The sequence below is a fragment of the Arctopsyche grandis genome, chromosome 3 (assembly GCF_051622035.1).
Source record: "Arctopsyche grandis isolate Sample6627 chromosome 3, ASM5162203v2, whole genome shotgun sequence".
NCBI classification, from domain to species: Eukaryota; Metazoa; Arthropoda; class Insecta; order Trichoptera; family Hydropsychidae; genus Arctopsyche; species Arctopsyche grandis.
Genome location: NC_135357.1, coordinates 13,095,497 through 13,117,687, shown reverse-complemented (window position 1 = coordinate 13,117,687; position 22,191 = coordinate 13,095,497). Strand labels below are relative to the sequence as shown.

At 32.1% G+C, this 22,191-nt stretch overlaps 1 protein-coding gene across 1 annotated transcript in view; it reads right to left on the bottom strand.

The window, feature by feature from the left end:
* Positions 1-18,118, bottom strand: part of LOC143909117 (uncharacterized) — a 190,255-nt gene extending 172,137 nt beyond the window's left edge. The window contains exon 1 of the mRNA XM_077427019.1: positions 16,562-18,118. Coding sequence (XP_077283145.1) covers positions 16,562-17,861 — 1,300 coding nt within the window. The 5' untranslated portion in view covers positions 17,862-18,118. The remainder of the gene's footprint in view (positions 1-16,561) is intronic.
* Between the last annotated feature and the right edge of the window lie 4,073 nt (positions 18,119-22,191).

Sequence of the window (22,191 nt, the reverse complement as noted above, 5' to 3'; positions counted from 1 at the left end):
TGCCGATAAAAGTTAGCGGGGCGCCGTACCGGCTCTTTAACTACCTTAGTCACTATGGTTAAACAAAATAAGTATACAATAAGATGGACATATAATAATTTTTTAGGTGGTGTTTACTTTTTATCCGGTGCACAAGGCCACTAGTATAATGAAGCTAAAAGTTAGATTAAAATAATAAATTAACGCTAATATATAGGTAATATATATGTACATATTGCCGTCCAGTTTTATATTCTTTTCAGTAGTCTTTAAATTGGAAAAATTCTACATCTCGATTTCTATTGGTTTAAAAGCTTTTATATACGCGCATTTAAAAATACGCGATTTCCATTAGTCGGAATATTTTAAATAATCATCGTGTGTCTACTACAAATAGGTATGAAATGAAATAAACGATAAACTGAAGATATTTAATAATTTTTAGCTATAAAATCCAATGATATTGTATGACGATAGTGTTTTCAATAGAGTAAGTAAAGTAATTTATGTATAATTCAACCTTTGTGTAAAATTTTAAAATATAAGGTCAAAAATGATACAATATAAAGGTCGAGTAAATAAGTATTTATTTTCCCCTGAACAAAATACACATGATTTTGGATTTTCAAGGTTTAAAAGGTATTATTATGATACGTATTCATTTTATTGGTCATTGACAACATGACTATTGACTTTCTGCCAAAAAGACACTGACCGAGCATAATAATTAGTTCCATGTTTATTAATACTCACGTACATATGGTAGTAAGTAAGGAAACATTAGTCGTTTTCCGTGCTCATGAGTACGAACATAGTTGGTTACTTTGATTTTAAATTTAAAAATTTTTAAAAGTCCTATGACATTACTAAGTACCTTTTGTAGCCTCGATGGTGCTCTTGTTCACTACTAGCTAATTTCAAAATATTAATCTTCCATTATTAGCGTTAATGTGTGTATTGTTTTCATCCAAGTAGCCAATGACTAAATACTACATATATTATATTATATATTATATTAATGGTTTTACCCGGCTTCGCTCGGTATTTGTAATATAAACCGTTTAAACATGGCTAATCTAATAGAAAAAAACATTTCATTAAATTTATTTGAATAGTTTTATTTTATTTAAATTTATTTGAATATACATTTGTTTTTTTATTAAATTTAACGTCGCGGATTCTACCACCCAAACCTTACATATGTACATTAAACCTTACATTTTGAAATTATATAATACTAGTTGTTTTACCCGGCTTCGCTCAATATTTTTAATATAAACAGCTTAAACATGGCGAATCAAATAGTAAATATTCATAGAAACTGATTTGTTTTCGATGTTACGAACCAACATTACATATTTACATACTTACAAAGTCTCTTTCCAAATTATATATTAGATGTAATATCTAATCTAATCATTAGATAAGATATTAGATATTTGCAAAACTTCGAGACGTATTTACATACATAAATATGTACGTATTTATGTATAATATTTCATATACATATGTAATTGTATTACTTTTTCACTATACTTAAATATAATTAATTTGTTACTAAAAATCATTCTAATAATAAAATTGCACAAATAATATGGAACAGTATGATACTACAATTTTAAAAACGGAATGTCATTATAATTATGTAGATGCAATTTACGTACATTCACATAACAAAAATGATTCAGTAAATGTGTATGCTTATAATTATATGATATATGTATGTATAAGATTGAATGATGAAAAAATCATACAGTAGCGATCATCAAAATTTATGTAAGTATATCGTCATCAGTAGATACAACAAGGGCCGTCGAAAGTGAACCTAACCCAACTTTTAAGTAACAAAATATTCCGCCATTGATTCATTATGTTTAAAATAAAATAAATAAATAAAAATAAAAAAATTAATATAAAAAAAAAGTTTTTTAAAAACATACCTCTTGTATAATTTGTATATAAAATTATTATTTTGAATAAAAACACCAATTTTTTTTTTTACTAACGCCATCTATGTATAAAATTAATGACTACCAACTGTCACCGAGATTAAAAATCTTCGGAGCTGAAATGCTTCTTATACGATATTTTATCTCTATCGTAATGGCGGAGGCTCCATTTACTTATATGTATATTGATGACAAAAATGAGCTATATGGCAAAGTATGAAAACGATAAGAGGTAAAACGGATAAGAGGTAAACTTTTTCCAGAATTGTAATCGTAAGTGAAACGTAAAGGAGGTATGTAAAAAAAAGTATGCGTGCCATGCAATTATTTCTTTTGCTATAATAAACATATTATATATTATTTAACTGTGAAAGAAGGCAATATTTATTTTTTAACTATATTAAAATTCTATTTAGGATTTATAAATAAAAATAAACATATTTTCATCAGCTTTCTTTCGGGTATCATATAGAAAGGTTCGGTGATTATTGGTCACAAAGTGCTCGCCCAAAAGTCACTAAAATCTCTATAACGAAACATCTGGCAGCTAAAAAGTCCATCATAATAACGATAACTATCATACTAACGAGAACTCGAGTGCTAAATATTCTGTATTCGCAATTTTCATGGCAAAAATTGTCTTTTGGGCGATCGCAATGTGACTAAAAATCCAATTATCATATCCACTCAATCGCCGTAAGCACACCGGTGTGCGCCTCTTTCCTATTTAAAGCTATGACTCAAAAATTATTTTGTTTCTTCACAGTGACATCTATGTATAAATATCCTATAATACCAATGAAATTGAAAAAAGTCAGTATTTTTCGTTAGCTTGTGATATATTCAAGAGGTAATGTCAAAAGGTTGACACTAAACGCATATAATAAAATAATCAAATCGGTTTCTAAAAACGCGTGGCGATTAAGTGGATGTAGAAACATGCAAATCAATTGATTTTTTTTTGTTTTAAGAAGAGTATACCCTTGTTTGAGTACGAATTCATTATTTGCTGGCGATTAAAATTATTATTTTTATTATCATGATTTTTTTAAGAATCGAGCCCCTCAAGTACCCCTCCCCCTTTCTCTTCAGACCTGGATACAACTCATCCAATATTATATAAGTATATATTATATGTATACAGATAGATATTCACGTTCAAAGTTAAGCAACCGGAAGTTTTAATCGACGCGTATGACACAACTAACTCCAAATCCGGAAGTGAAGGGTGCAGAGAAATTTAATATTGATAGAAGTGGCTTTAGGTGTTTTTTTGTTGTCAAGTGACATTCTGTCCACGGACAGATCTAAATAATTTTAGCATCAGTCGTATTTGACGCTTGGTGCTCGACGTATGTCCGATAAAAACTTCTCTGTTTGTTTATATTACTCGCATGATGGGCAAGCATCGGTAAAAATTGCACAATACATTCAAAAACACACAATAAACAACATGGGATACATTTTTATAAGTAAATTGATCCGATTGTATTCCGTGCGGTCTAGCGTATTTATAGAGACGTACCGCGTAAAATTGACAACAATTATTTATTCGTAAGGGCCCCTCTATTCTTATTACATCTCTCTGGAAGGGTGTCATTCGCGAGTATTGCCATGAGTGATATACATATTTTTTTTTTTGCATTCGGTACAAATTTGAAAATTTTTCATAATTGGATAAAAAGAAATGAATCGGCATTTTTGGAGGTGTCGGTTCCGGGGGGTGTGGGGTGGGCGGGCTATTGACGTGTGCGGGGCGCGTGCGCGGCTCGTGGCCCCACACACAATCCACACGCGGCTGTTCAATACCAACACAACAACACCACGCCACTGGACATGCTATGGCAACATCCACGGCTGGACAATGCCGCAACTCCTACTGACACAGATCTATCCGAGACACGGTGCCCCACTGCGCTGGACCGCTTCTGGCGTCAAAACAATGTCTCAAACACGCAATTTTGCGTGATTCGAGGTGTAAATGTTGGATAAATTTTGTTAATTCTTATTACCGTTGTCCAGAGTAGGACTTTTCAGCTTTGGGTAACCTGAGAGACGTATTAACACTATGGCGGCTGCTGACTCATATTTGTATCATGTTGGGTGCACAACGCTTACTAGTCGCTGATACATGGGTCTACCTCAGAGCACCGAAAGTGAAAAGGTCGAAAAAAACAAATATCGGAAGGCAAAGATCGAAAATCGAAAGATCTTAAGTCGAAAGATCAAAAAAAAGGGTGCATAGTAAACGGTACTATTTTTTTTATTTTTTTTTTTTTTTTTTTATTTCATACCAGGAAGGCATTACAGGTAAACCCCAATGCGCCTTCCTGGCCAAATTACAAACAATACAGCATTTTTTTATTATATAAGTCGCTAAATTACGAGACACTGACTTAAACTCGACAATTAACGAGACATCTATGAATTGTACATACATTTTTATTGTAATATTTACATTAATCATACTCAAATAGTGGTGACATAGTGGGTAGGAAGGATTTTTAGCCAATTTATAATCGGGAATCGTTTCAACAATGAAATCAGAGAAAATTGGCAAACTCTGATAGGAAACGATCAACCAGGAGTCACAAATCCTGGTCTGACCAGCAGCATTACAGATATACTCAGAAAAATTCTTTTCAATCGAGGTCAGCTCAAGGGATCGAACTCGGCGCCTCTCAGTGTTAAGCAGAAGCTTAACGACCGAGCCACGCTGCTGGCTATGTATGTATATATAATATATATTTATTTATTTTATTTTATTTTTATTTTACATATGTATATACCAGGAAGGCCTTACAGGTAAACCCTAATGCGCCTTCCTGGCCAATTACAAATTACAATTCAGCATTTTTATTTAAATCACTGAATTACGAGACACTGTAAAACTCGCAAATCAATGAGACATCTATCAATTTGTACACAAACTTATTTATTGTACATTAATTAATAACAAATTATATATATATCTTTTCTGGGAACCGTTTCAACAATGAAATCAGAGAAAATTGGCAAACTCTGATAGGAAACGATCAACCTGAAGTCACAAATCCAGGTCTAACCAACAGCATACTCTGAAAAATTCATTCGAGGCCCGGGCCCAGGGATCGAACCCGGTGCCTCTGGACGCTAAGCAGAAGCTGAACGACCGAGCTATGCTGCTGGATATGAGTGGCATGCGGTGAAATTATCTCTCTTTTTGTCATACAGCCTTGTTTGATGTGCGGGCGCAGGATACGGGAAGAAAAGCCTGTTCCTCTTGTTCCTGTTGTATCCTGCTCGCGCAAATTAAGTGAGGATGTACGACGGGGGGAGAGAGAGTTTTACCTTACGCCACTGATATATATATATATATATATATATATATATATATATATATATATATATATATATATATATATATACTAACCGTTTTTCATGTATACTTGGTAAACGAACATTTTCGACTTTTTCACTGTAAATTGTATCATCGGCCACAAACGATTGACGCAAACGTGATACAAAAATATATCAGCGGACTGAAACAGTTCGCGTGGTCGTAAATCATATACCAGCGGCCTCTAAGTGTTGTGTACCCAACATGATACAAATATGAGTCTGCGGTCACCATCGTGTTAAAAACGAAGTTTTATCCGCGGGCCCCATCCAAAACGATAATAAAAGACTTCAATAAAAATAGTATATTTATATAAAATTATTAAAAGCATTAAACACTATGTAAGAATGAAAAGTCGTATGGAAGTTTATTTATTTTTATTTTTAACATATTAGCCACAGTGATATTACAGAGAGCTCTAAAGCGTCACTGTGGCCAGTCATACAATCATAACACCATGATAATAATAACCTTAATCATAATAGTAACAACCTGTATCTTGATGGAAAAAATCATTGACATTTATAATTGACTAGCTGAACCCGGCATGCGTTGCAATGCCAGAATAAGGCATGCAATTCCCGTTCCCGTTTCAAGTGATGGTTGGAGCTCAACGCCGTGGAGTAACGTCTCTTCAACGCTGTGTCGTCATAAAGTCACCTGTTAACGTCGTTGCCAACAAACACATTTCATTGACTACACAATGGCGCTTCATACTTTCGTGTCGGTAAAATCGTAATTACGAATATTACTATTAAGAGGTTTTTTTTTCAGAGTAATCTTCCCGGATATGCATACAACAAATCCTGAAAGTTCTATCGTAATCGGTTGAGTGGTTTAGGAGCCTATACGAGACAGACAGACAGACAAACAGTCATTCAATTTTATATATGTACATACATATATAGGTATAGATAAACTCAACCACTGACGTTGCTCAACAACCACTCAACCAGTTTAGCACAGTTCACATTGAAGAGGTCAATTTCTCCAGCAACCCGGTTGAGCAGATATATCGCTCTAGATATTGGAGACGTTGCCAACATATTTGTGCGAGCCACAGGAGGAGAACACAAATCACGATTCCTCAGGTCCTTGAACTTACTAGGTGCATACAACTTAAATTCATTGAGAACTTGAGGATTGTGTACTATCCCATTTAATAGCTTAAAAAAGTGCTTTCCCAGAAACATAACCCGACGAGACTCCAATGAGATGAAGCCTAACGCCCAAATTATATCACTATATTAATTGTTATTACGTCCATTACGGAATTACACGTTACGGTCCGTTCAAGAGTTTTCACGGGTTAGCAAAACCTAGTGTTTAGTCAGTTCACGCGTTTACGCGTGTTTAATATAATAAATTTTGGTTAAAAAACAATAACAAAAAATATGAATTTTGGAATCGGGTCCGACGGGATACGTCGAATAATTTAAAGTCGCTATTTTTTTTTATTATTTATTATTTATGTATTGTATTAATTTTTTCTACTGACATATGTACGTATATTTATTTAATTGAAGCACGAATGCCAGTTTGAGAAGATTATTTTTTAGAAGCTTTTATTTATATTCTATATACCTACATACATACATACAAATGTATGTATGTACATATATGTGGAGAAACATATTGAAAATTCTCTAAAACTTACACTGCAACACCTCTATTAAGTAATTTAAAATTTAATGAAGGCATTCTATTATTTTTTTATATAAAAGTCGGGTACCCATTTTACATTAAAAATAAGTCGGGCTCTGCACATAAATTTTCAAACGCGAATGGCAGACCGTAAAGTGTTAATGAGATATTAGTCTCCAATTGAAATTTCATTTTAATTGAATTATTTTTTCAATTATAGAAATGCCTGTAGGTAAAATTTTTTTTAAGTACAAATTTTTCTTGCTTTATATCTTCCAAGTACATACAATACTTGATTTCATAGGAAATATATTTTTTACACTCTATTTTCTTCACGATTGAAAAGAGAACTGGAAAAAAATTATTTTTATGGTTATATATGTAAATATATATAATCACAATATATTCCTCCCCATGTATGTAAAATATGCGATACATCATTTATCAAAAAGTTTTTGTTGTTTTTTACATAAACGACCCAAAAACTTCGTAATCTGATGGAGTAACTTATTTTGAATAAACGTACTTGTATATAAAATGAATGTGTTAGTACAATACATATGTATGTACATATGTACATTAGGCCCGAGCGAAAAATGTGAATTTTGGATTTTCATCGTTGGACCTAGTGGAAAATTTTCGTAGTATCGAGGGAATTTTAAGCAATGAATAATTTTAGGCATTCATTTATTTTAAGGAATAAAATCATTGATTTTAAGCAATGTCTTGTGCTTTCAAACCAATCGATTTATATCGACTAAATTTTCGAAAAAGTACGTTTATTATATATGTATATGTCTCGAATATAGAATATCGTATATCGAAAAGTATATCGAAAATAGCTTAGATTTTTTTACTATTATATTTTTAAAAAATAAGCACTCAATATTCACCTGATTTTTTCCACATTCCTAGACAAAGTCTATTAGGTTGTAATTGCAACATTTGTTTAATTTTTCTGTAATTTATCAAAAACAATTGGACATTTTTTTTCAAAGCGTTTGATAAGTCCAATGACAATTTTTCCGATCTGTATATAAACCTCAAAATAGGTGACGTATTCATATTATACATATATTATACGAATCATTAAATATAAATACGTATGCACATGTGCATTTAAATAGTATTTAAAAATAAAATTTGTCACACACACATACATACATACATATGTACATATGTTAATATAATACATGTACATATGTAGGAGAAAAAAAATTATAAGTACAAATAGTCTCGTTTCGTATTTTCTTTTTAGATTCTATATTTAACGTTACTATTTACATACGTGCAGTAGTATGTATGTATGTACATATATTACATGCACATAAAAAATGGACATCGATAAATATTATGCAATTTGAATTATTCATTATTTGAAAAATATATTAAAATCTTATTGAAATGGAATGAAATGAATTTAATAATTTTTTATTTTTGTCATTGTGAATAAATCTTGAAATGATATATGTATTAAAACCGTCCAGCTTTTTTCCAAAAAAAATTGTCACAAATGGAAAAATAGTCAAATTAAATGGTTAGCGTACAACTACGTGATTCAATTCCTAAACGAAGATTATTCCGGAATTCTAATTCTGAAGAATAAATTCAACTGTCATAAATGCACGTTGTTTGAATTAAAAATAACCAAGTAAGGTCACTACGCGATTCCCTGAATAATGTAGCATATAATCGATCAAGCACTTACTGTTTTCTCTTTCATCATTGACCTTTTTTAAATAATGTAACGTATCTAATATCAAATATAAACACATATAAAAATAATTCAAAATGTACCTTCAAATAAAATAATAATATATATTTCGCAACTAACAAGATCATCGCTTAAAAAGCCATTAGAGCTTTTTCTCTAGAGGAAAATGGCCGCTTTGATGTGCCTTATCCCTGTGCGAATTTTGAGCCATTTCCAAAAAGGATAAAATTTTTCAGCTTACTGAGATTCGTTCTTAGATACAAAAAAATGCGTATATAATACATAAAAGCAATCGGTCTTGGATTCGCGCGTTTATCTTCGGACAAACAAATGTGTTTGTTTTGGTTTTCGAAAAGCTGAAAAAATATAGCAACAGAGATGAATGAATTCGGAGAGCTTTGTCGATATAAAAATACGCCGTGAAAGTGGACAGTGTCATAACAAAATATACATACATATATATTTATATGCGATTTTTATTTTGATAGCGGCGATGTTTTCTTTGAATTTATTATATATACATATATCTAATACAATATATAATGCAACCTGGACGTCTTTCAGATGAAAATCAGAAAACCAAAATAGATTATTGCGACGCAAAAATTATATTTTTAACGTTGATGAATCACGTCAACGAACCAAACAAGATTCCACAGTGATTTCAGTCGGCTTAACGATTTTATTATTACAACGAAAAACATTTATTTCTCAAATTTATCTTTTTATAATCGCAAAATCCTAAAATTGCAATTTAAATGTAAAACTGAACAACTGGCCTTCGATAATCAACCTCCCAATTTTATTTAGTTCAAATTAAAAGTATTTAATTTATTTTATAGTTTTATTATATATTAATCAAGTAGGTACGAGCTTTATTATACATACATATAATATCATATATTAGAATTGTAATATGTGTTTCATACATGGCTGTGGAGTCAGAGTCGTAACGGACTCCGACTCCTTTTTACAAGCCTTATATCAGGTTGTTATTATTATTTTTATAGTATTACGTTATGCGTCAACTAAGTCTCTACTTTTATTGAAGTATTTAAATTTAATAATTTCTTGAATTTAAATATATAAAATATATAATATAATAAAATATAAAAATCATGAATTTAAATTACATTACAAATAAAATCGTTGAATTACACGTATTTTAATGTGTTTTGGCCAAAGCCGATGTTTCCGTCTCCTACTTTCTCTAACTAATCTCATTTTTTTAGTAAATTGATATATTTGTGTGTGAAATTCATAAACATACATATATAATGAATCTACTTATTTTACATATATACCTATTTCATTACCGATCATTCAATAGATTGGGTTAAATGCCAATTTTTAGTGATTTTTTCAAATATCTTAATTGTTTATATTTCAAAAATCGCTATAATTTTAATTGCTAATAATTTTATTCTTTGGCAAGAAAAGTCCACCTTGCTAAAATCATTCAAGTTGAATTCGGAGTTTGGAGTCAGAGTCGGAGTCGGAATCCGTAAATTTTGATTCGACTCCACAGCCTTGGTTTCATATATTATATGTAGGGTTGGTAATAATAAGTTGATTATTATTTTGCTGGTTGTTTTGAAAATAACGCACTGCAAAACTTATTGGGTAATTTCATCACAAATCATTATTCTATAAGACAAAACATTAGAATTTTCAGGCAAGAAATAGTGAAGGTGAAATCTTTCATCAAAGTCTTGAGTCTAATTTTCGAGAAAATATTAACAAATACATACTTAAATTCATACGCGATTATCTATAGTATAAGGATAGGATATTTTAAGTGCATATATTTAATAATAATATTTTAATTTAATTTTCAAATTGCAAATCCCGATGAATACAATTTCATGATGGTAGATTTCACGTGTCATTATTATGTTTTAATGGAATTATAATCATTTCCGAATTTGGAATATATAATACGTCGATTTTGAGAAAATCATCGCATGGACAGTTTTGAATTAGGGCACGGAAGTAGCGTAAGTACTTATCGGAATGATCAAGATTGATGACCTGTTCGACTGAAATGCGCGAATGGGCAATAGACATTGATTGAAGGTCCTGTGGCGAAACGTGCCGTTTACCCTAATTTCATTTCGTATCATTCGGTATAAACATAACATAATTACTGCTATAATGATAAGTCAGATTTGATAATATAACTGGGTTGGTTATCTGGTTATATGGTTGACGGACGGGCTTGTGATTCACTAATGGGGGCCAAATCACTCGCTCGGAAAGACGTATGTTAATTGGAACAGTTAATTGCTTTGCAAATAAGCGAGTGTATACATGTATACATACATATGTACTCTGAAACGTCGGCTGAAAGCAATGTCGAGTGGATGTTTTCCGAAACCTTTTTCAAAAGGGCAAGTATATAGTCGATGGTATTAAACCAGTAATAAAACATTCAGTGGTACAAACTAAGTGGGAGCAAACCCTGCTGTGTGGTGGTTGGTGTTTACAGCTTATGGGGTCCATTTTAAAATACAGGGTACGTATGTATTTTATTTTTGCCGATTACAATTTAGTATTGGCAGATGGATAAAAAAATACTCCCGTTTTGGATCAAATTTATTCTCAAACCCTCACAGTCAAACTATCTCGTGTGAATTGCGCTATTCAGAGCGTTTATGTGATACATGATTTTCATACACAAGTGCGAAAACAATATTAAAATGCCACAATATAAAAGTATTTTAGAATAGTCAAGACTTAAAATTTAAAATGAATTTTAAGTAACTCCTCAATACTGTATCTTCTCTTAGTGAGTTTTGAATAATTTCCATACACAATTATCAAATTTCATAGTTTTTGACATAAAAAAATAGTTCTTTTTTTTCAAAATCGATTGTAATATAAAGTAATTTGAAAATAATATTATATTTAGTAAATAATAGACGTAAAAAATGATTAAGATTGATAATGGACCGGTGACGCGACGCTACTGACGCTTGAAGTATGCGCGTCAAAGTTTCAGGTTTTTTTTTTATACCTTAGTAATGTGAATATACTGTGTGAGGTTTTTTCAATATAAAATTATTCTATTTATATGATGAAGTGATTAAAAAAAATCAACTACTAAAGCGGTGCTTATATTTAAGAAAAACCGTCGAAAATCGGTTAAATTGACGATACAGAACTGTTCGGTTCTTATGATACAGAACTGTTCTGTATCATAAGAAATTCGTTTCAATAAATATGTATTCTATCAAATGCATTCCATCAAATATGTATTCTATCAAATGCATTGCTCTAGTATCGTGCAAATTTTCTCATAGAATCGTATAATATCAGTTATTGATATGGTTGATATGATGTTCGGTGAATCATATGCGAAACAGTTGCGACAAATACCGCTTGCTGATTGATTGATAGAATACATATTTATTTATTGCTGATTATTTGATTGATTTTTTGTTCAATTATATTTGTATCTTTTGTATTAATTCATTTTTATAATTTAAAAATATATTTGTATTATTTTATGAAATTAAGACGTAAGGGGGGGGGGGGGGGGCACCGAGATAAGATTTTTTTTCAATAGGGAGGCCTATTAACAATAAGTTTGGAAACCACTGCCCTAATGTATTATAAATATTGAAATTGAAATTGAAATCGAGTTACAATATAAGGCAAGTTAAAATAAAATTTTCAAATCAAAAATGATTTGTTTATTTAAAAATCAAATGAGTTTTTTAAATAAACAAAATGAAATGTTAAATATTTTGAATGTAATTTTAGCCGTTTTTAGCAGTTTAAGAATTCCTAACATTTCACAATGGGTATATAAATTTTGGACAATGCCTCATTTCAAATAACATAGCAGTAAAAATAAAAACATATAATTCTTATTAGTCAACTAAGGTGTTCCGATTGATGTGAATCGTCTATTTAGAGAAGTTAACAGCAAAGCTCATCGACCAATAGGAATCGAGGTCTAAAGTTTGCTTAATGCCAAGTTAACTAAAATTATACCTACTATATATCACAATTTGCAAATGAAAATGTTCTCAAGGGAATTCAAAATTTTAAATTCCACCAACGAAACTACATATATGTATGTATATGACGGCAAATGGTGTACGGTGTGAACACTCGAAAAGATTAACTATTCATTGTATTCAATTGATATTATCATTTAAATTACAGTCAACAAAATAAAGTGTGAAAAGATAGCAATTAATCGTTCACAAGGACGGGTTCACAGATCCGAAAAAATCTGTCACGGTCCAACGAGAGTGCAAAAACGCAATGACACGGTTGGCATTGTGCTCACAACAATATCGAACACAAAACAACACTCGACTTATGTCACACACGTTATCTCATATATTTTTAGTCGAACACGTGCCCAATAGTCTGAACCACTCGAGTATATGTAGTACCACATAATAGTATACATAGGTCAATTCTAAAATATCTCCACCCACTCCTTGTTGCATACCATCGTTCACTAATACGAAAATAAACTACGCACGAAACAGTCCATCTCTATTGTTATCCAACATACGAATGAAATGATTTATCTCAAATCACACGGGCAAAAAATGTATATAGTATGCTCGTCATTTCATCGACCCTGTGGGTGTATGTGTGTTGGAGACTTTTTTTTTATTATTTTCACGAGAAAATCTATTTTGACTCGTGGAAAATGCGTATATTTTCACTCGGAGACCATCGTTATAGACGTCAAGTCCAACGAAAGCTCTCCTTCAAAAATTCACCGTATTTCGCACATTGAGTCAAGATTATTATTATAATGAGTACACATTTTTTTCAGTCACATTTCCGAAATAATTAAGGTTTTCCCAGTGAATGTGAAGCTAATTAATTGAAATTATGTGGACAACAACCATAGGCAGCTCGACATGAATAAATCACACTAGTTTTTGGTCTCAATGTAATGCCATCTGCCAGATCTAAGAAAACTCAAACATACATACAAAATTAGTGTAATATATCATTATAAATAAATCATAACACGCTTCTCCGTTTATAATGTTATTAAGTATTGTAACATTGTAACATTAGGCACGTAATATGTACATACGTACAATAATTACATACAACATTTTCTGATAATATTTGAATCTCTTAGTAAAATTTACGTATTTTATAAATAAATTTTTGAGATTTCATCTACAGATGATCCCCTTTTCCCTCTTGAGCTTCTCTCGATCTCCCATCCTCCCATTTCAGAGGGCACTCTTACGTTGTATTGTATTGAAAGCTTTTGTTGAGAGTGTGAAATTGCGCATGACGTGAGTTATGAGCACTTCTGCGTCCCACACTAGTTGGCAACAATTCGTCCTTCTTTTCATCTTAACGAAAAATTAAAGTCAATTTATGATCAGCTGAAAAATACGTTGTAGACATACGTACGTCCATATATACGATCGTTAGTAGTGATAAAACACACACAGAACCCGACTTGACAACGGTGAAAGTGTACTTGAATCATCGTGTTCTTTGAACACTGAATGTTTCCAAACATAGGGAGTCAATGCCACATGGCGCCAGATGGTGAAGGTATCACAATTCGGCGTGATACTTCTCGATAAGGCAAAAACATTCACCTTCAAAAAATATATTCAACACATGTATAGCGTATTACAAAGTTATTAAGTTTATTTTTGATCATTTCTAATGCATATTTTAATAGAATAGTTGGAACGGTAATTAGTCCAGTACAAAAAGTACTTCATAGTATGAAAACATTGTATCAAAATATAGTTAGTGTTAATAATACTTAAAATACTTTTGAATTTGCGGTGGATGACTCCTGACTGGTTCGGCCATGACTTAAGGTACATGCAAACTAGGCCACGATTAAATATAAATGCGTTCTGAGAATTACATGACTCATTGCAATGACAACTATAAGACTTTTTAAGGTAATAGTGTCGCTTGAAGCCTTTTTCAACAAGGTGAATTTGGTATATCATTGACAATGAGAAAAATAAACGCTATAATTATCTATATTTCAATGATACGTACATATGTTTATGTCCGGGATGGAAATTCCCGGGAACCCTTAGAATTTTTGATGTCCCGTATCCCGAAAATCTTTTTTTTCTCGAATCTCGGGAAAAATATTTCAATTAAAACGTTCTTTAAATGGTGTATTAAAGGCGAATGTATATCCTACGATGAAAATATTATGAAGCGAGTGTATGTATTCTTCTTGTATTGACGATTATATCAAGGAAGAAACTTTTTTAGATTCTGATGAAAAATACACAATTGTGTGTTTGACGATGAATGAAGAATTAAATAAGGAGTTTATCAACGACAAAACTATAAAATAATTATAATCCTTTTAAATAAAAAACCAATTTTGACCGAAACTGAAAGAGTTTTCCGTTGTTGGAAATATTTGTGCCAAATCTAGGAATAAGCTTTCGGATTCTCATTTAAATACTTTCATATTCTTTAAAAGCTATTTCAAATAAATTTATTTTTATGATTAAATTTTTTCCAATTAATAGATTACTGATAACTTTTTTTAAATGAATAAATTTTAAATTAATAAAAAATAAATTATATCGAATTATTTTTTGTCTCGGGATTCCCGGAATCCCGAAAATGATCTCGAGCTCCGGCCCGTATTCCGGGAATCGAAAAAGTCAGAAACCCTAGTACCAACTACATACATTTTATGTCGTATTGGATAGGGATGGCAAATCCCTAAATAAATAACGGTAAATCGGCAAAATTTCGCCATCAGTAAATTCTAAAATTTACCGGAACTATTTTATCACGAATTAAGTACGTATACAGGCAATAATATTACATTAAAAATCGATGAAAATGGCGTATTGTGGACTAAGTTGCCTGGAATATGTTTATTTCCAGTATTAAAGATGGCAATTTAAAATTGAAAAATTCACTGGCAACACAGACAAAGAAAATCGAAATAAATTCGATCAGACGGTTGTTTCAATTATGATCCACACTTTCAAATGGTACAATCTTTAAATAAATAAATATAATTGGTTAAAAATAAAAAATATTTTTTTTTTATTATTACGAATTTTCTTTAATATATATGTATGTATGACATTGTGCACCCGAGATATATTTTTAATTATTTACGATTCAATCCAAGTTAACGTTTTTAGGAAAATAAACCATATATGTACAGTCATGTAATCCACTTTTTTTTTTCATTTATCGGTAAATACTGGTATACTGGTAGTCCGAAAAATCATTTAGCGTTTACCAGTTTATGAAATTTGACGGTAAATTGCAATCTCTAGTATTAGATTATTTATTTGCGAATGCTGAATGAAGCTCTGTTCAATTTCTCATAATCGCTTCGAATAAACATGTTGCTCTCGATTGGAAAACGTTGTATTATTTAAAATAGATACGTTTCCATTAATATGTCAATCAATCAGTTGAAATAATAATCAAAGAGATATATTATATAAAAATTTTGTATTTTTTAAAATATATATATTTAATCTGATTCATAGACAAATGGAAAAAAATTGATTAATTGTGTAAGAATATTTGATCGACATATATAATAGTAGTTGTCAAGGTAATCAGCCATTTGCCTTATTGGTAATGGTTCACATTAGTTTTCTCCACGTGACATAGATTGGCAAGAACAAGAGGTTATCGAATCAAGTCCACGGTCTGAAGCATTAGCTTATCATAAATCATCCTCAGAGTCACATTCAAAGCAAAAAAAGTCACACATTCCACGCCAACTAAATAGTTCGAGTCATAAATTAATTAAACCGCCGACAAAAATCAATCACTAACAAAACAAATGGTGCTGGCGCGCGATCAAATTTGTCGGATGAAATCTCAATGGAATTTTTTCTATTATTCCGGTGTATTTTTATAGCATTATTTACTTACCATGTGTTCCCTTCCTCTCGCGTTTCTTGTTCTGAAAAATTCTTCTTTTGAGCCTCATCAGCACTTTGTCCGCCTCGTCGAAACTTTCCGACGACGAGGAAGAAGCACCTTCTGAATATCTCCTTTGACGGGTAGGAGGATCTTTCTTCCACGTCCAATAATCACTACACGACAACACTCTTTTATACTTCTTCAATCTTCGCTTTATCTCCTCTTCGACGGCAATCTCGTTGTCTTCGTTCAACGCCTGCTGTTCGGGTTCAAAAATTAAATCATCATTTATAACCATCCCTCGTCTCCACTGCTCGTTCACTTTATGCTTTGATTTTTCTCTCAACTTTACATAAGTGCTTAGCTCCTCGAGCCATTGAGGACGTTCTTTATTATGAGACGGCAAACTTTTCAAGTACGTTTCCAAAAAGGAAGGGGTCCTGTCTACGTTTTTTGATATTTCAGTGCTGGATCTGCGGAGCGGTCTGCATGTGCTATGATTTTCGTGGTACGATTCAGATTTAGACACTTTCTTCGGTAATTCCTTTGCGTCATCGAATACGTCGGAATCAGTAGACGTATCAGACTCTGTGTATGTGTTTTCGTTTGTTGATTTGAATGTTTTACTGTTTCGCGATTCACTGCTGCTTTTCCTTGACGGGCGTCTTCTCCTGTTCGGGTGTAAAGATTGTTCTTCGTGTAAAAGGAGAGTTCCAGCTTTGCCTGTAATGTAGCTGTAGAGGGGTTGAGGTGCTGAGCTTTCATTGTCGGAGCTTTTGTAACTGCTGTTTTCGATTTCACTATTGTCAAAAGCACTGGAGAATGAACTCATAGGACTGCTTAAAGTTCGTTTGTAGTTAGGTATGTGGAGTAGCTCGCTGTTTGCCTCAAATGTTATGTTTTCGTTTTCTATGCTGTTATTCCTCGAGTAGATCTCGTCGGTTTTGCTAGTGTTTCTTTTGTAGAATCTTGTGTATATCTTATCGCCTGATATTGTGTTGTTCTTCTTGAGGGTGATCTGCTTCTTAGCGAAGTCGTTGGCACCCAAAGATTTGTAGTGCCTCCTGGTCGGGTTTGTTTCGAAGTCGGAACTCTTTATAGAGAGGTTATCGTCGTTGGTTTCGACGAGGAGATTCCCGTCGCAGTCGAACAGCTGTATTGTGGGGAAGACGCGTCCTGGAGAGCAGTTTCGAGTGCACAGCTCCCATTTCCGGTTCCTGGGTTCCCTCAGCTGGATCCGGATGACGTTGTCGTTGATGTGAGGACCGTCACAGTCACGAAGCCCCGTCTCGGGCATGCTTTGTTTCATGTTGAGCTCCTCGGTGCATGGGTGCTCCCTTGGCGGTGGTTCGACACTGAAATGGTAGTTACACAACAACGTGCGCCTCGAGAGTATTTCTGCGTTTGGGCAGGTGCCAAGGTCAGCGTTCCTCCGACCAGCCGTCTTGTCGTGACGTCACCGGTGGTGCTGGTCGTGCAGCATCTGCATGTGCATCGGTGCAGTTCCGGTAGTCGGGTCGTTCGCGAGTATCTTCGATCGTCGATCTCCATGGATCGACTGGCACTGGCCGTAGTCGTGGTCTCCTCGCCTCGTCATTGCCGTCAACTCGAAATAGATTGGTACGTGCGTCTGTCACGCGCGTGTGTGCTGTGGCGTAATGCACATACGACCTTACGGACGTTAGATATTGTACTCGTAATCCTGGGTAATGTCTCGAGCTTAATTATTTCATTGTTTCGACTGCACCCCGAAATCGCTCTATTTCCGCTTGTCATATTTCAAACGCACCCGAGCGTTGCGTTTAACTTCTACGAACAATCTACATATGTATGTACGTTTTACAGTTCAAGTGAATTCACCAGTTGTAATATGTTTTAACTAGTCAAAATATATTTCATCTATCTCACATACATATGTAGTTATTTCATATGACACAGTGGCCTTACAATCTGACTGGTCAGAATCAGTCAATATGTATTCTGTTCTTCGTTTCTTTCATCCACTTTTTGAATATGGTTCAAACAGCTTTCAATGTGACTTGACTTCGATGTATTTTATTCACACTACTGCTTTTTGTGAAAACGTCACTTGACTAGTAATTTGAATCGGAAAGACACATTTTTTTTAACTCATTCTTAGGACTATCGTGATATGAAACTCTTTTCCATAATTCGTTATACATAGTTTGAAATGTTAATGCATTGTTGAATCCTAAAGCATTCTATTATATAAATAAAAAATCTGAACTGTCAAGGCTTATGTATAATTACTGGCGTGCACCGTTGAAACTGTATTTTCTCCTGTAAAAATATATATCTATTGGTTAATTTGTATTCGAATATGAATATACATAATATAATTTAAATGAATTTCCGAATATTTGGGTTGTTATGCGAATTTTCCTGACACTGCAAGTGTAGCAAGTGGTGAATGTAGTTTTTTGAAACTTAAATTAATTAAGACTTATCCCCGATCTACAATTTCATAAAATAGACTTACCAATTTGAGAACTCTATCTATTGAAAATGATATCGCTGAAAATCTTGATTTTTCAGTTCTAATTAAAGATTTGCAAAAAAAAGGATCGGAAAGTTCACATCTGAAATATAATTTTATTTATTTGTTTATTTATTTTTAACTCCACCAGTGAGGTTGGGAAACCACTTTTTTGCCGATCCCAAGCCCGGAAAAAGGAGGATGATAACCCATTTCTTAATATTTTTACTTTATTTTTCTAGGGGCGCTTAGGAAAAAATTGACTGAGAATCACTACAACGATTGTAAGCATTAATTATCTATAAGATATAAATAATTTAAAAGGTGGAAATAAAATAATGAAAAAAAAATTCTACATCCATTTTACTAATTCTAACCAAAACCATATCAACTTTAAGATAGTACACAAAACATACAATACATACAAATTATCTGATCGATACGTGTAATAGTGTGGAAAAAAATCATGTAATTACAGCAATTTTGACTTTTAGAGGAAGAAGAAGAGGAAAAAGTCCCACTTCCGGTTTATCCGATTAATTTTTTTCAAGTTCAGTTTGTAGATAAGTTTTTAACAACGCAGACCACTAGTGGTAGGAGAAATTAATAAATATCATTACATTTCTAATTAGTTTACTGCTTCCGAGGAAAAAAAAGTATGACCAAAATTTACACATTGAACAATATATTATATTGATATATAACAATATATTATTTCGGTTTGGTGATTATTCCGCAAAATGAGTTCTCGCACACGTCACTAAAATCTCGATCACGGAACATCTGGCACTTAAAACTCCATCAATCGAAAGCTACCCTTGTACTAACAAGAACTCGAGTGCCAGATATTCCGTATTCGCGATTGTTTTGTCAACGATTGTCGTGTGCGCGGTCGCAATTTGCGCAATAATCCGTTTACCATTTTCAATAGCAATGCTTTAAAAAAGTTGAACTAGTGCATTCTTAATCAAAGCAGATGATTTTTTGTGTGGGTCGTAAATGTACATGCAAAGGTATAAATTTAAATATGCGCAAAAAGTAGCCTTAGGATATTCTATTCAGTGGTCGCGAGCTTATACCAAACTAGACACGCGTGGACAATTCGTTGGCACGCGACGATTTTTAAATAAAAATCTATTACACAAAAAGAAACATAATAGGGACAATAAAAAAAGATCACAACGCGAAACTCATGTGTTTATTTATATATAACTAGTGTTTTTACCCGGCTTCGCTCGGTATTTATAATATAAACCGCTTAAACATGGCCAATCTAATAGTAAACATTTTATAAAATTTATTTGAATAGTTTCATTTTATTTAAATTTATTTGAATATTCATTTGTTCGATGACGTCACGGATTTACGAACCAAAAATACTTACATACTTACAGTATCTTTCGAAATTATACATTAGATAAATTTGTAATATAATGATTTTTGTAGTGTCACAGATACCATAGTTAGTCTTTGTTCTAAGAAAAAAATTAATTAATACGTGAAAGTCTTGTGAGTAAATTTGGTGCTATTCCCAGAATGTTAAATATACACATGTTTGTAAATCTTTATTGCATTCAAATTTGCTAATTGTATGTGTGTAGAAAAAATAAAAACTTGAATTGGCAAACGAACTGTATTCTTTAACGTCTAGTAAAATGAAACTGTTTTTGTTTAATTGATTAATTTGGACAAAACCACGAGACACAGAAATCTAATGCAAAATATTTATTGAGTAATCAAAAATGAATATATGTACACATAAGCCACAGTTTAGTACACTGGTAGAGCTATTGCACACCAGTAGAGAGGTTGTGGGTTCAAATCCTGGCCAAATACGCTGCTGGCGAGGTCTTGTGGCTATTTTTAAAAACACAGATCGACCATCTGTCAGAATTAGACCTGTTAGAATTTTTCGATGAAATGCTATGACGGATCCAATAAATCAGTATCCTCCCCTTCAGTTTCTCGCGAATTCGAGATATTAGCATTTTAAATTTGTCCAATCTTATAAAAAAATGCTACCTACCTAATGTATTTCTCGCAAATTTGCTGTGTATCATAATTTTCGTTGATTGCCTATAGATGCCTCTATTGTATTATATTGTATTAGTACTTATGTAGATATATACAAAAATAGACTTACCAAATGTGTCGCCTTGGGATAATTCCTGTCAATGGTCAAATGGCAATAGGCGTCACATGGCTAGAAGAATGGACGAAAGGTGGACAAAAGAAATTCTAGAATTATACCCGAGAGAATGCAAAAGGGTAAAAGGAAGACCGCAGATAAGATGAATAGACGAAATTAGGATAATGTGTGGAGTGAGATGGATGAGAGTTGCGCAAAACAAAGACGAGTGGAAGCGTTTCGGAGAGTCCTTCATCTAGCAGTGGATGGCGAATGGCTGTAGATGAAGATACATATGTATAACATTTAATAATATCTCAAAAATGAGAAAAAAAAACTATGTTTAAGTTAAATTGTTTATTTTTAGCACAATTTGAACAATTTAAATTCACAATTTCATTCTATTTTTATTTAATTTCATTATTATTTATATAATTTTTATTAAAAAAGAAAGAAAAAACTTTATTAAGCAACAGCATAAAGTTATATAGCTTATACTTTATAACTATTTTTCAAATTAAATGCTGCGCTCAGTCTTATACATTTCATTTCAATCAAATGCATTGTTATAAACATGTGAACATTGACAATGGCAAAAAGATATCTATTATACATATAATAATCTATATTTAATTGTTAGATGAGAGGATATGTAAACAATATGTTTAAATATAAGATATTATTGTTTTGTATAAATTGTACTTTAGTTGTTTTTTTTCTCCAAAAAAAAATTAATGCAAGTTTAATTATATTTTTTATTGTACATAAATACCATTTTATTTTTTCGAATTAGCTGTAAAGAAAATTTATGAATCATATTTTATTATAGATATAAACTAAATAAAACTTTTATTACTTGAGAACATTTAACAAATCACAAATAATCTACAATTTATTTATATTACGTAGATAATCTATAATAAAATTTATTTATTTAATAAGGAAAATTATTACCAATAAATTTAATATTAACAAAAATATGCCATGTTTCAACATTATTATTTTATCTAACGC